This window comes from Crocodylus siamensis, chromosome 5 (assembly GCF_052110815.1).
Source record: "Crocodylus siamensis isolate JL-2025a chromosome 5, ASM5211081v1, whole genome shotgun sequence".
Lineage (NCBI taxonomy): Eukaryota > Metazoa > Chordata > Crocodylia > Crocodylidae > Crocodylus > Crocodylus siamensis.
In genome coordinates this window covers 154276577-154289469 of record NC_143399.1, presented here as the reverse complement: position 1 = coordinate 154289469, position 12893 = coordinate 154276577, and the positions used below count along the sequence as shown (strand labels likewise).

At 43.3% G+C, this 12893-nt stretch overlaps 1 protein-coding gene across 1 annotated transcript in view; it reads right to left on the bottom strand.

Annotated features, from left to right (window-relative positions):
• The window catches only part of RAPGEF5 (Rap guanine nucleotide exchange factor 5), a 262022-nt gene that overhangs the window by 169650 nt on the left and 79479 nt on the right, over positions 1–12893 (bottom strand). Inside the window, exon 7 of the mRNA XM_090046785.1 lies at positions 2921–2969. Within this exon, the coding sequence (XP_089902911.1) occupies positions 2921–2969 (49 nt within the window). The remainder of the gene's footprint in view (positions 1–2920; positions 2970–12893) is intronic.

Sequence of the window (12893 nt, the reverse complement as noted above, 5' to 3'; positions counted from 1 at the left end):
TTTGTAAACTTAGAGAGTCTGAGAAATCCTTTGAAACAGACAAGTGGGTGATTCCCCTTGCTGTATGGAATTTTCCCTGTGATCACAGTATAGCCTTAAATAAAGAAAAGCTGGCTCTGCCAGTTCTGATTCAACCACAACGCAAAGTTTGATTTCTTCCACACCAGCAAAGAGGAAGTAGTGGTGGTGCCCCTTCTCTGTCCCCTAGCAGCCAGCAAAGAAGACACTCAACTCTGGGTCAAATCCCTTTGTTATCAGAAAGGACCAGAACCCATATACCCAATCAGGATGCCCTACTATATTATGGAGGTTTGCCATAGATCTGTCTCCACTTGAAACTGTTCCATTTTGTTTAAAGTACTTCAGTAATAATTGGAGCAAGGGCTAGAACCAGTATGTCCTCCCTCCCATGCGAGTGCCCTAATATGGTAGTTTTCAATTGGGGTGCCACAAGACCCTTTCAAGGGTACCACCACAGCCAGGTGAAAATGCCCAACTCACCTCTGTTTCAAGAAAGCAAGTGGAGGGCCAGACCAGGAAGCAGCTGCAGCAGGAAGGGGTGCAGATAAATTTAATGCAGGAAAGAGCACACCTGCCACAGCCATTTCCTGGTCTGGCCCCACATGCACCCTGGCTAGGGACAGACATTGAAAAAGCCTGAGCCTAAACTGATTCAATCTTTGCAGGTTAGTCTAACCTGGCTAGGCTGAACTGATTTGTAACTGCACAGACATCCCCTCTGGACTGAGAAAATGTAGGCACATGCCTACAGTGGCTCAGGCTGGAAGCTGGTGATAGAGCATCCATCCCTTCCCTTTCACAGTGCTGAACTGAGAGGACATTCTGATTAAGGAGGGGTTTCCTCCCCCAATCATGCTCCTGACCAAGAGGGAGCCAGCAGGCAGTTGACAACAGCATTTAGATACACAGAAAGGAATTACACAGGAAGTTGATAGCATTTATAACCCCATCAGAAAACAAAAGCCTCTCTCATTAGTTCAAGCTCTTCTTAAACAACTTTTTTCCAAGAAAGGAACAGAGGGACATTACCAGCTACCTGTTGATTAGCTCCAAAAAGCCCTAAGCGGACACTGTCCTGTCTGCCTTTGTCCCATCTCCCACAGCAGAGACCGTAGTTAGCATGTGGCATGCTAGCTACTGCTAAGAGGTGTCTGTGTAAGGCAGAGTAGAGGGGGAAATCTTTGCTCGAGGAGGGACTGGTGAAGTGGGGGAGCAGGAGGAAGCCAGGCAGATGCTTCTGTACCTGCAGTCTCTGCTGGTGCTTCAGCCAGGGAGTAAAGGGGCAGAGCCAGCTCTGCTAGGCTGGAGCAGAAAGCCCTGCCCAGGGCTGCAAAGCATCTGGGATTCTGGGGGACTCTGATTTAAGTTAAACTTGCGGTCTAGGACAGACATTGCACAAGCCTGTTTGACCCAAATCAGTTAAGTCTGATACTATATTCAACCATGTTTATCTCAAACCAGTTCAAGCCAATTTTCAAAATGGTTTATGTGCACTGAATGCCTGTTCTGTTACAGGTTTAAACCAGTTTCTGATCACTTAAACCACTGTGTGTAATGCCTGTCCCTAGCCCCTGAAAACTGGCACAAACAAACAGCAATGTGGTACCTTTAAAAGGACAGGGTGCTTCAGCCTGCATTAGGTTCATCAAATAACCTAATGCAGGTGAAAACACCCACTTCTGCCAAGCCACCTCCCAGTTCAGCATCCTGGAAAATGGGGTTTAGACAAGTTAAGGAAGGCAGCTGTAAAAGCCTAAAAAGGGTCAGAACCACAACCCTGACAAAATCCTATGTAACCACTGCCAAGCTCTCTTGTGCTACCCCAATGAATACCTAATTGTTTATACATAGCAGAACAGCCTCACCATAGACAGTAACCTACCTTGGCTAGACAATTCACCCCAAGGTGGAGGGGAGGTCAAGGATTGGAGTCCTTTCAGGCAGAGGAAGGATTTATATCCTCCTATATCCTGGGTGAGGACCTCCATCCCTGGGTTACTGGATCAAGGTATGAGAATCTACACAAACATAAACACTTTAACATTTCTTTTTCCTTCTTCAACAAAATAATGCAGTGGGCAGATGAAGGGGTTCACCTTCCCAGAGGCACTGGGTACTGACTGCAGCCAAGTTTGCAGATTGTGACTGGAGTATGCCAATGCTCCTGTTAAGACTAAGATCTGGAGGTTGGGTGATACGTTTGTTATCTAAACCAGAGAGACACTAAAAGTCAGTGGAAGATGAGAACGACGAGCAGCTCAGACAACTGTGGGTACCTTGCAGGACTGAAAAAAAGACTGTCTCTTACTCTCAAATACTTTAAATTGGTTAGGAACGACTGACCAGGGAAGTAGGCACAAGATCTCAGGACACAAGTGAGTGCTTTAAATAACAAGGTGTGGAACATCAAGGGGGGATTTTTTTTAAGTTAAGGCAATACCTTTTGTTAAGTACATAAAACATCTATATAACAGCTATAACCTGCACCTCAAAACAAGTCTTGAAGTTTAAAAGAAATCAACATCTAAAACCATGTTTATAAGAAACATATAAACCAAATCAATGCTTAAGAATCTGATAAATAGAAACAAACAAACAAACAAAATCTGAACTGAGGCAGAGCCAAAGACTCCACATGCTCAGAACTATAGCACCACTACATTTTACCAGGTGGCATATTAGATGCAACAAGAGGGAAAAGTAAAACCACAGTAATTAATTTATTGGTGCTGGATGCAAAAGATTCTATTTTCTCACTCAACATGAAGTGAGGTTCGGTATCACTAGTATTGCTTTCCAATACAACACAAATTTTGACAAGTTGACAATGAAGAATCAAACACTTCAACATATGACAGGGGAATGACGTTATAAAAGCACCAAGGCCAACTGCACTTACTTGACTTTCTTGCTTTCAAAGCAATGACAGCAGCCAACTCTCTCTGCACCTAACATGCAAGGAAAAGAGATGATAAATATCTGTACCATGGGCTACATAAAAATATATAATTCATTTTGGGCAATTATTTGCATACAGAATTATACAGCTATTATTTCACCAGTTGCAGGGGTAGACTTTGTTCATTTTGATTTTGGATTTGATCTGATCTTTCCAGCAAACATGGGGGGGGGCGGGGTTTGGGTTGTTTTTTTGTTGTTGTTGTTGTTGTTTGTTTTTGGTTTTGTTTTTTTACAACTGGGAACACTGTGCCAAGCTTTTATGCCTCCAGTTTCAGATATATTTCACACATTCCCAAAAGGACAAGCCATTCAGTTTAGCATGACCTACGATTTATTTACTCAGGAAACTTCTTGTCATGCATGTATTTAAAACACCTTCACCTCTTTGACACGTGTTTATTCTCCCTCTTCCAACTGCACTGTAGCTCAGGGTTTACCTTGTGACTGAGTTTACATGAGTTATCCAAACTAGGAGTTTGAAAGAGGTTATGCAAGCACATTACTGTTTGAAGAAGTGAATACATAATGTCTTTTCATGTAATCAACACAAATACTAGGGCAGTTTTAAGACCATGACAAAAATTCAGTAAAAGCATACTTACTTTCTGCCTTTATTGTGGATGGCTACCCCTGTGTCTGGCATACTACCATACAAGTCATGACCACCACCATCTCCAGGATTTCACATATTTATTAGCCTTTACCAGTTGTTATTTCTCACAGGGAGACTGGGAACCACTCCAGAAAAAAAGAAAGATGACCCAGGGAAAATTGAGCCATTTCCTCGCATGTAAATGAGACAAGCAATACCGATCTATTTCACATGATGCTGTGAGGCTTAGTATGTTGATTTGTTAATAATGTTTATAAATACTAAATGCTTTGGAATCTACTCGTGGAAGGAAGCAGAGAAATGTAATGAACTCAGTTAAGTGTTTTGTAACATTTCTGCAGGAAACTACTACTAATCAAGGAAGAAAAATCTTTTAAGATTCTTCCCCATCCTCAAAGCCAGTAGTTTCTCTTCATCCTCCCAACAAAGCCACTTTGAAATGCAGGAGAGAGGGGAGATCTACATCTCTCTTCTTTACTGATTCAAACTACTTAATTATTTCTAATAATGACATTCTTTTAGAAAGCACTAAAGATAAAAGATTGTTCAAATACATGTAACAAGCCAAAGTAACCATGATTGTCTTATTTTATCCAGCACAAAACTGTGAACCCTAAGGGCATTCAAAAAGGATGAGCCCAGGTCCCCAAATTTAGGAGCAGGTCTTAAAAATAATTAGAATTTACAAATTAAATGTCCTATATATTTTAAATTTGCCCTTTTCTTTAGCCTTTTGGAGGGACTTGCCTGGCTTCAGACCATGCAGAAATATTTCAGGGTCAAAATTCAACATGAGATGGTGCAACACAGTGAGCTTCTTCACTGGCTTCCTCTCTCCTAAACCCAGTAGTGAGCGAACTGACATATTATTCATTCCCCCTCCCACATGTCTGCCCTCTCAAAGAATCTCCTCCTACATTCATATTCCCTGTCCCTACATACTCATTTAGTCTCTCTAGCCTTTACATTCACCCAGCCCGTATTTGCTCCCTTTTCCTTCACAATATTCTAGCCTTTACCCTCCTCTTTGCCAAAAGACCAAACTCCCTTCGAGTCCCTCCCTCCTGCACTGTCTAATGCACCCTCCACGTTCCTTTACAACCCTGAAATTCCATCTTGCACCTTATGTTCCCTTGCCTGTATCTCAGTTTTTCCCTGCACCCACTATACCCCCATGCTCTGCCTTCAGACTCCTCACATACACTCTCAAAATCCCTGGTGCATACCCCTCAACCTCCCACTGCTCCACTTCAAGCTATCTGCTCAAAGTTTCTTGTACATTCTCATTCCCCCATCCCATCGATCCTGAGACAGCTGAACGCAGTTTGAAGTGGCAGTGTTTTTTGCACATGCATAAGGAAAAGGGGACTCCAACTCTGTGCACCCATGGAAGTTGAAGGCCAAGCTGAAGATAGGAAGTGTCACAAGTTCTAAAAAAGTCAAGATTCTGAGTTGGTCTAAGACTTAAAAATTCTGCTGGATCTGTGATAAATTTTGAGTAAGATCATGTATGAGACCACACTGTCATTAGCAATGAGAAAGTATTATTTTGTGACATGCAGGGATTCTAAAAAATACATTCTTTTTGCTACTTAGTGTTTTTTTCAGGCAGTTTTGATCCTGGAGGAACACAGCACTGTGGGCATTGAGCTTGCTGTTTTGATAATTTACTAGGCAGATCTCTAGGAAGCTGTGTTAAAGCTAATGCATAGACTGATAACTTACAGTTCTCGTTGCACGTATAAAACACTGTTTGTGTAGGAAGTTGTCTTTGGGTTCTAGTGCTGCTGGCTCCTCTTCCCTCCTCTCAGCTCTGCCCTAAATACTGTACCCCATGCTTGCTGGTGCAGTTGCTTGCTTTGAGTCTGTAGTGGTGTTCAGAAATAGCTTTCCCATCCTTGTAGGCTTTTTCTCTCACCCACACTGGCCCATAACTTTCTCCCCTCTGTTTTTTTTTTCCCCCCAGCCACATACGAAGAACATATACACACAGGAACTTCTTTCGACTTGCTTGCAAACTGCTCTTTTTCTGATGATTGGTTTGATTGCCTTTCTACTTATACTAGGACCCATTATTAAATCTATTACTTTCTGCAGGGTTATTCCCACATACAGCTTAATGTTCCTTCCTTGCCTTATTTAGGGTTTCAATGGTAATTCGTGTTTATAACATGCTGTAGAATACCTCCCATCCCCCTCCTATTCCCCTTTCTGGTGCAGAATGAGACATAGCTCTCCCTCAACATCCTGCTAAGAAATATTATCAGAACAAAAATTACCAGACTAGAAGAGGGAATGGCAAAAAAATTCTGTCCGCCTTGACTACTCTGAAACACTGTATGTTAAAGCAGTTCCTGAACCACAGCCCAGATAACAGGAGACACAAAGATACTGCTCCTCTCCCCTCCTTCTGGATGGTGCCTTCTGTGCTAGTCACAGAATGAAGCCATGAATGCCCGTGGGTACCCTAGTGCAATTTGACATTTCAGTTTGCTGCAAACTTAGACTTTCTACCTTACTCAGCATGAAGCTTTGGTTTTGATCAAATGGTTTTCTGCAATCTTCAGTAAAAATCCACATCTCCACCAAAATGGCAGGTTTGAAATACAGTGTATGACCCAGATTAGCAGGAGAATGCTACTTGAAAATATCTACATATAATTTTAAAAGGAGTTTCTCCAGTCCTGACTTCACAAAAGGCATGATCTGAGCAGTTAACTGAGCCCCTCAATCTCCACTGAAGCCAAACAAAGCTGAGGTTGTTCAGCACCTTTCTGGACTTCATAATAAGATATGCTTCTGGGGCTCACTTCACAAGTTTGTTTGGTTGGGTTTGTTTTTTTTTTTTTAACATGCATGCATTTGACATTTCTTCTAGGGATCCAACTCCCATGCACCATTTCACAGACTGAAACCTGTGGATAACATTCATTTACCTGCTTCATATATACAGCATTTCCTTGCTTCTGCCTAATAAACTGCAGGCTACTTCCTTCATGACAAAACTGGTATTTGCATATCTTGCCATAGCTATTCATTTGGGTTTAAAGTACAAGACATATGCATGCAGCAGCTGTGCCTACAAACTACCATAAGAAATTGAGATACTAGCTATAAAAAAAAATTGTGTTATGTACGTCTTTGCCTCGACAAAGCAAACACGCTATACAAATACTGTCTTATTCTGGATAACAATGCTGATGTCAAAAAATGATTTAGATTGGAAGCTTGCTTTGTCTGATTGCAATACTGAAATACTGTAACAGCCTAAAAGACCTTGCATGTTAACATGCTAGTACATTGCACAATTTTTATTTTTACATAGAAGACCCCAGAGCCTGAATATGCAGGTAGTGCCTATGTTTCTGCTAAACAAAATATGAATGTCAACAACATATTTGGATGTGGCTACTTTCTTTAGTGAAGAATTGGAGATATCAAAAAAATAATTTTTATTTAGTGTGATAAAAATACACAAACATTACTACTTGGTGGTTCATTAGCTTATTCCTCTCTCTCCTTTGGCTACTGGGCTGGAACCAATTCTCTTTTCCCAAAAAACTGAAACAGACTTCTGGCTTCTAATGTTGCAGATGTGCATTCAAACTGTCAACAAAAGTGGCCGTCCTCAAAAAAATCTTATATGAATTGTTCTCACTCATGTCCGAGTCACAGTGTTTGCGTACATGAGGCTTAAAGAACAACGCACAAAAAAGCAATAGTTTAGCATATATTTTTAAATCCCAAATTATGACAATTTACACACCCTAACTGATTCTGCTATTAGGTAGTTTCCCAAAGGACTAGGAAACTGTGCTTCTCAGATATACTATCTAAACATCCTGTGCTCCACCACACACTGATGTAAAATCTTCTGCAACGTAAACAGTCATCAGGCATCCTACAGTGTTCTGGTTTGAACAATCTGTGTCCTGCCACACAGCGTATGAAGATTCTTTTAGGGTTCATGATGCAGCATATCTATCTAGATACACACACACACACACACACAAAAGGGCTGTGCAAAATTTCACTGGGCATTTTGTTTCAAAGCCGTTTCAACATGTTTCGAGCTCGAAACAATGGAATCAAAATAAACTAAAGCCTTCAAAAAACAGCTTCAGAATGAAACAAGGGCACTCGAAACATTTTGAAAGTTTCAAAAAGTTCTGAGTTTCGAAGCTGGGCATACTAGACTTCAGCACTGGTCCCTTGCAAGCAACGGCAGCCTGCTGTCATCCCTCACGCAGATCCAGGGGCACTGCCTCCCAAGGAGAGTCTGACACAGCCCTGCAGCCTTCCCAGGGGTGCGAGCCCCTGGATCTGCGCATTGGATGACAGGAGGCTGCCAGGAAGGTTGCTGCTGGCTGTGGGGCTGGCAGTCTGGTGTTGGGAGGCAGGGGAGCGCCACTGGTGGAGCCACTCCGAGCAAAGCCCTGGCTCTGAGTTCACCTTTGACCAGTGGCTCTTCCCCGCCTCCCAATGCTGGGCTGAGCTCTGTCGGGCTGGAGGAGCCACTGGGAGCACAGCCCTGGGTCTCCCACACCTCCCACCACTGAACTGCACTCCAACGGTCTCCACCAGCCCCACAGAGCTGATTCCAGCAGTGGGAGGCAGGGGAGAGCCACTGGCTAGGGCTGCACTAGGACCACGGGCTGTGCTCCAAGCAGCTCCACTGCTGGCTCTCTGCCACCTCCTGCCACCAGGCTGAGCTCTGTGGGGCTGGAGGAGTCACTTGGAGTGCAGCCCTGGTAAACAAAGTCCAGCAGCTGGAGGCTCTGCAGCCCCACGGAGCTAAGCCAGGCAGCAGGAGGTGAGGGAAAGCTACTGGCCAGGGCTGCACTCGGACCAAGGGCTGCGCTCTGAATGGCTCCACCACTGGCTCTCTGCCACCTCCTGCTGCCAGACTCAGCTCCATGCAGCTATGGAGCCTCCAGCCACTGGGCTGTGCTCACCAGGGCTGTGCTCCAAGTGGCTCCAGTAGTGCAGTCACTTGGAGTACAGCCCTTGGGCCAAGCAGCTTCACAAGCTCCACAGAGCTCAGCTCCACAGCCCCAGACCTCTCCCAGGGCTGTGGGTCCCCAGATCTGTGCTTGGGATGACAGGAGGATGCCACTGCTGCCTGGGGCCAGTGGCAACAGCTGTCTTCCCAGCGCTGGGTGCAAACTGGGCCCAGCGTCAGTCGCAGCAGCAGCCTCCCGTCAGCCCGAGCGCAGATCCAGAGGCCTGCACCCCACCCCTGGGAGGAGTCCGGTATAGCCCCACAGCCCTCCCAGGGGTGAGGGCCCCCAGACTGGTGCACAGGATGACAGGAGGCTGCCACTGCCAGCAAGTGACACAAGTTTTGCTCATCAGCAGCTTGAGGTGCAGTTTCTCAGAAATCCCTGCACCTAACTCCCTGAAACTTGGCAGGCTACATGCCCTCAGAAGGAGCCACCATCCCTGCAATTTTCATCTGCATCAGGCAAAAAATGACAATTATCAGCATTTTCGTGATTCCCCATTATAGCCTATGGGTGAAACGTTGAAAGAGTGTCAAAAGAGCAAAACAGTTTTGACAAAATGAAATGGAACAGTGCTTTGAAATGAAATGGAACAAAACACTGTCTCTTTGAAACGGCGAAACAGAAGTTAAAATGAAACAGTGCCGTTTCGAACAGCCCTAAATGTATATAAGCATATACACATACGTCACACACAAGGTCGGTTCAAAAACTATTGAGACTGAACGTGTATTTGTGGTACAAAGTATGGGGGGGGGGTGGCTTTGCTGAATATATCTGGGCATGTTGGGACTCCTGGACAGATTTGCAACTCATGGTGTTTCCCCAGTTTTCTGTGGCCAGCAGTTGAAGTAAGATCGTTGGTGTCTCACGTCCCCTTTCATCATGTCCACGTCCAGAACAACGTTTGTGCATTAAATTTTGCATGGAGGAAGGAAAAAAAAATACCAGGAAAACAGCAATTGAAATATTTCAATGACTTAAAATAGCATTTGGTGATGACACTGAGCCATACAAGGGTTTTTGAATGGCATCGTCAGTTTAAAGAAGGACGATCATTGGTCGAAAGTTATGACCATTTCAGATGCCCTTCAGCATCACAAAATGATGAAAATGTGGCAGCTTGTGAAGCAATTTTTAGTCAAATTTTAGCCAAACACCATACTCCACAAGTGCCGCAGCCTTCATATTCACCCGATGCAGCCCTGTGCAACTTTTTCACTTCCCTCAACTAAAGAAAACCTTGAAAGGAAGATTTTGTGAGGTGGAAACCAGAAAACAAAATGCGACCAAGCAGCTTTAGTAACTTGACAAACTGCTTATCAGAGTTGCTTCCAGCAATGGCAGAAACATTGGGAGAAGTGTATGTCTGCAGAAGGAGCACACTTTGAAGGAGATTTACCCCATAAATAAAATATTCTGTTTCCTACACCATCAGTCTCAGTACTTTTTGTCTGACACACACACACTTAAAACCCTTGGAATGTTTCTTTAAACTCAAAGATAATTACCACATTATACTTAAAATTCATGACTTAAAAGGTTAACCAATTCAAATGTATCCATTCAAGCACATTAAATTACTTGCATGTCATTTTTATACAGAATTGAATTTGGCAATGTTGTCAGTAGCTCACTGTAACTGATGATATGAACAAATGATTTGATGGGCTAAAGATTCAGTTGTTTTGACAGATTGCTTCATCCTTTGCAGAAGAGTATCTTTGAAGAGTGAAATCCTACTACATTAGTTGCTTCCCACCCCTTCCCCTCAAGGATTTTCTTTTAAATTCTATTTTTAAAGTAACAATTTTGCTAAAAACAAAACCTTTGCAGTTGTTTCCTGCAACCCTACCAAGCTGGCATCATTTGTAGCAGTAATCACTATTATTTCTTATAGTTCTTTTAACCGTTGTTTAAAAACAAGTGTGTATTTCCCTAACTGATCAGTTCTTGATTTGCTGAGTCATCCAGAAAAACTAAACTGTACTGTAAACTGCAGAAAGCATAACTTTACATAAGGAACACTACCTGGTAAATCAAATAGGGAACCGGAAGGACAGTCTAAGAAAAGAAGCCAAACTACAGCTCAAAAAAAAAAAAAAAAAAAAAATTATGAACGAGTCTACCTCACTCTTGAAGTATGTGTACGCGTGCGCGCATGTATGCATTTGTGGACATACTTTAAATGCAAGGACTAACACTACAACAAGGCATTCCATCTTTGAGCATACAGACTCTGCCTTTGTCGCTTATACTTAATGGTCTACCAAACTCAAGGTGGCTGCCAGCTGATTTCTCAGGCAGACCACAGGGCTGGCAGCCATTTTCATGGGTGGAGCATGGCAGACCTCATAGAAGCCACAATGACTGGAGAGAAAGCCAGCATTTTATTTTCAATAAAGTGTTTCCCCCCCCCCCCAAGGGAGCCCACCCAAAGCATGGAGACAACCACAAAAATCATGAAATTGCAACTTCATTAGGGCCCTACTCATACTTCAAGGCCTGTTGTTAGTATGTGCTGTTTTATGTGTGGTACGGCAGTCTTTAAAACTAGAGCACTAAAGGCTGTGTGACTGCTGGTTGCCTAACTGGGGGGTTGGAATGATTCAGATGAACAACCCCCCCCTTTTTTTCTTTTTTTTTTTTTTTGCTTTTCTTTGGAAAAAGTAGAACAACATCAAACAGGAAAGACTGAGACCTTTTACCCCAACCTCCCCTCCCCTCACAAGAGCAGTGTAACAAGGGGAGGCAAATGAGACACCAATCCAGACACCAACTTAGAAGAGCTGGCAAAATGGCATCCCCCTTCTCCCCTCCCCAGAGTCTGTCACAGCAGGTGAAGGCCTGCACCACCCAGCCACAGGAGCTTAGCGGACACCGTCCTCTGCCCAGTATTATTTCATAGGGACAAACGGAGCCACCAGGGGCAGTCTCCAGAGACCCTGGCACCACAAAGGTGCTGCACCCAGTATGTGGCAAGCCCATGCCCCAGCTGCAGCAGCCCAAGCCCACACACCTACAGCAAGAGCTAGACAATCACCTTGCTGTTGTTGTTTGACCCCAGTACCCTTTCCTGCCATGGCAGGGGGCTGGACTTGATGATCGGCTCAGGTCCCTTCCGACCCTACTAACTATGAAACTAAGAGCCACCCACAGCAACAGCAGCTACTGCAAAACTGCAGACATGGGACTTAAGACTCCTCCCCTACACCCCCACTCTCAATCAGTCAGCATAATCCCCCACATTTGCCCAGGGCACTAAAGAAGCTCACTATGCTTCTGGCCCAGGTTACTATAGCAGTAGCTCTCAATCTTGTTAAACTCAGGGCATCCTTCAGATAATACCAGCTCTTTGTTTTCACTCATTTTCTGGCCTTGGAAACAATAATAAGGCAATTCCTCCATTGCAAAGAATGAAGATCAGAAAGACCACAACAGGCCAGAATGCTTTTGATAATATGGATTCTTATTTGAACCTCTGGGTTTATCTTGTGAATCCTGTGTAGGTGTTTTCCACACACCCTTAAAAAGATCTTCAGTGCCCTGGCTAAGAAACACTGGTCTATAGCCTGATGGTTAAGGCACTATCCTAGAAGGGGGTGGGTGGCTGTAAGTTAAAATACCCTTCAGCAGAAGGAGGTGGAAGATGTGGGGTTTAAATCCCATCTCACAGAGGAAGCAATGTAAACCAGCTCTTGCATATCCTTCATTAAGTGCTGCAATCACTGAGATGTGACACTGCAACAAGTAGGGTAGTTTTAAACTGTAGCTCATATTTTTTCTAGTCAAAATTATTCTATGAATTTGACCCAAATTCACAAGTAGCTTCAGAATGAGCTAACCTACATTTCTGATAAATTTACATGTGTAAAAATAAATAAGTCTCCCTGGTTTATCCTTAACCTATAAGAAAGATAAACAAAATTACCTCTTTGGTTATTCTAAAGTCATTACTGATCTAGAAGCAGTATTAATAGCAGTCAAACCTCAGCATATGATTTCTCTCATAAAAAAATATTATTCTTTTGTATTTCTGTTCAGTACTACTGTATATTCACAGCCCTGTCTCTAGCATCATGTTTTGTACACTGAAGATTATATTCAATCATTTATTGTTGAATATGAATTCCTTGTAGGCTTTCTGATTAGGAAAAGGTGAATGATATGTAAATAGGATACACATCATTGCAAAGATGAGGAACACTTAGGAGCAAAGTATAGGTCCTTCCTACACCTATGAACTCACTGAAAATTAATGGGTAACATTTGCAGCAAAGACTGAATATACTGAT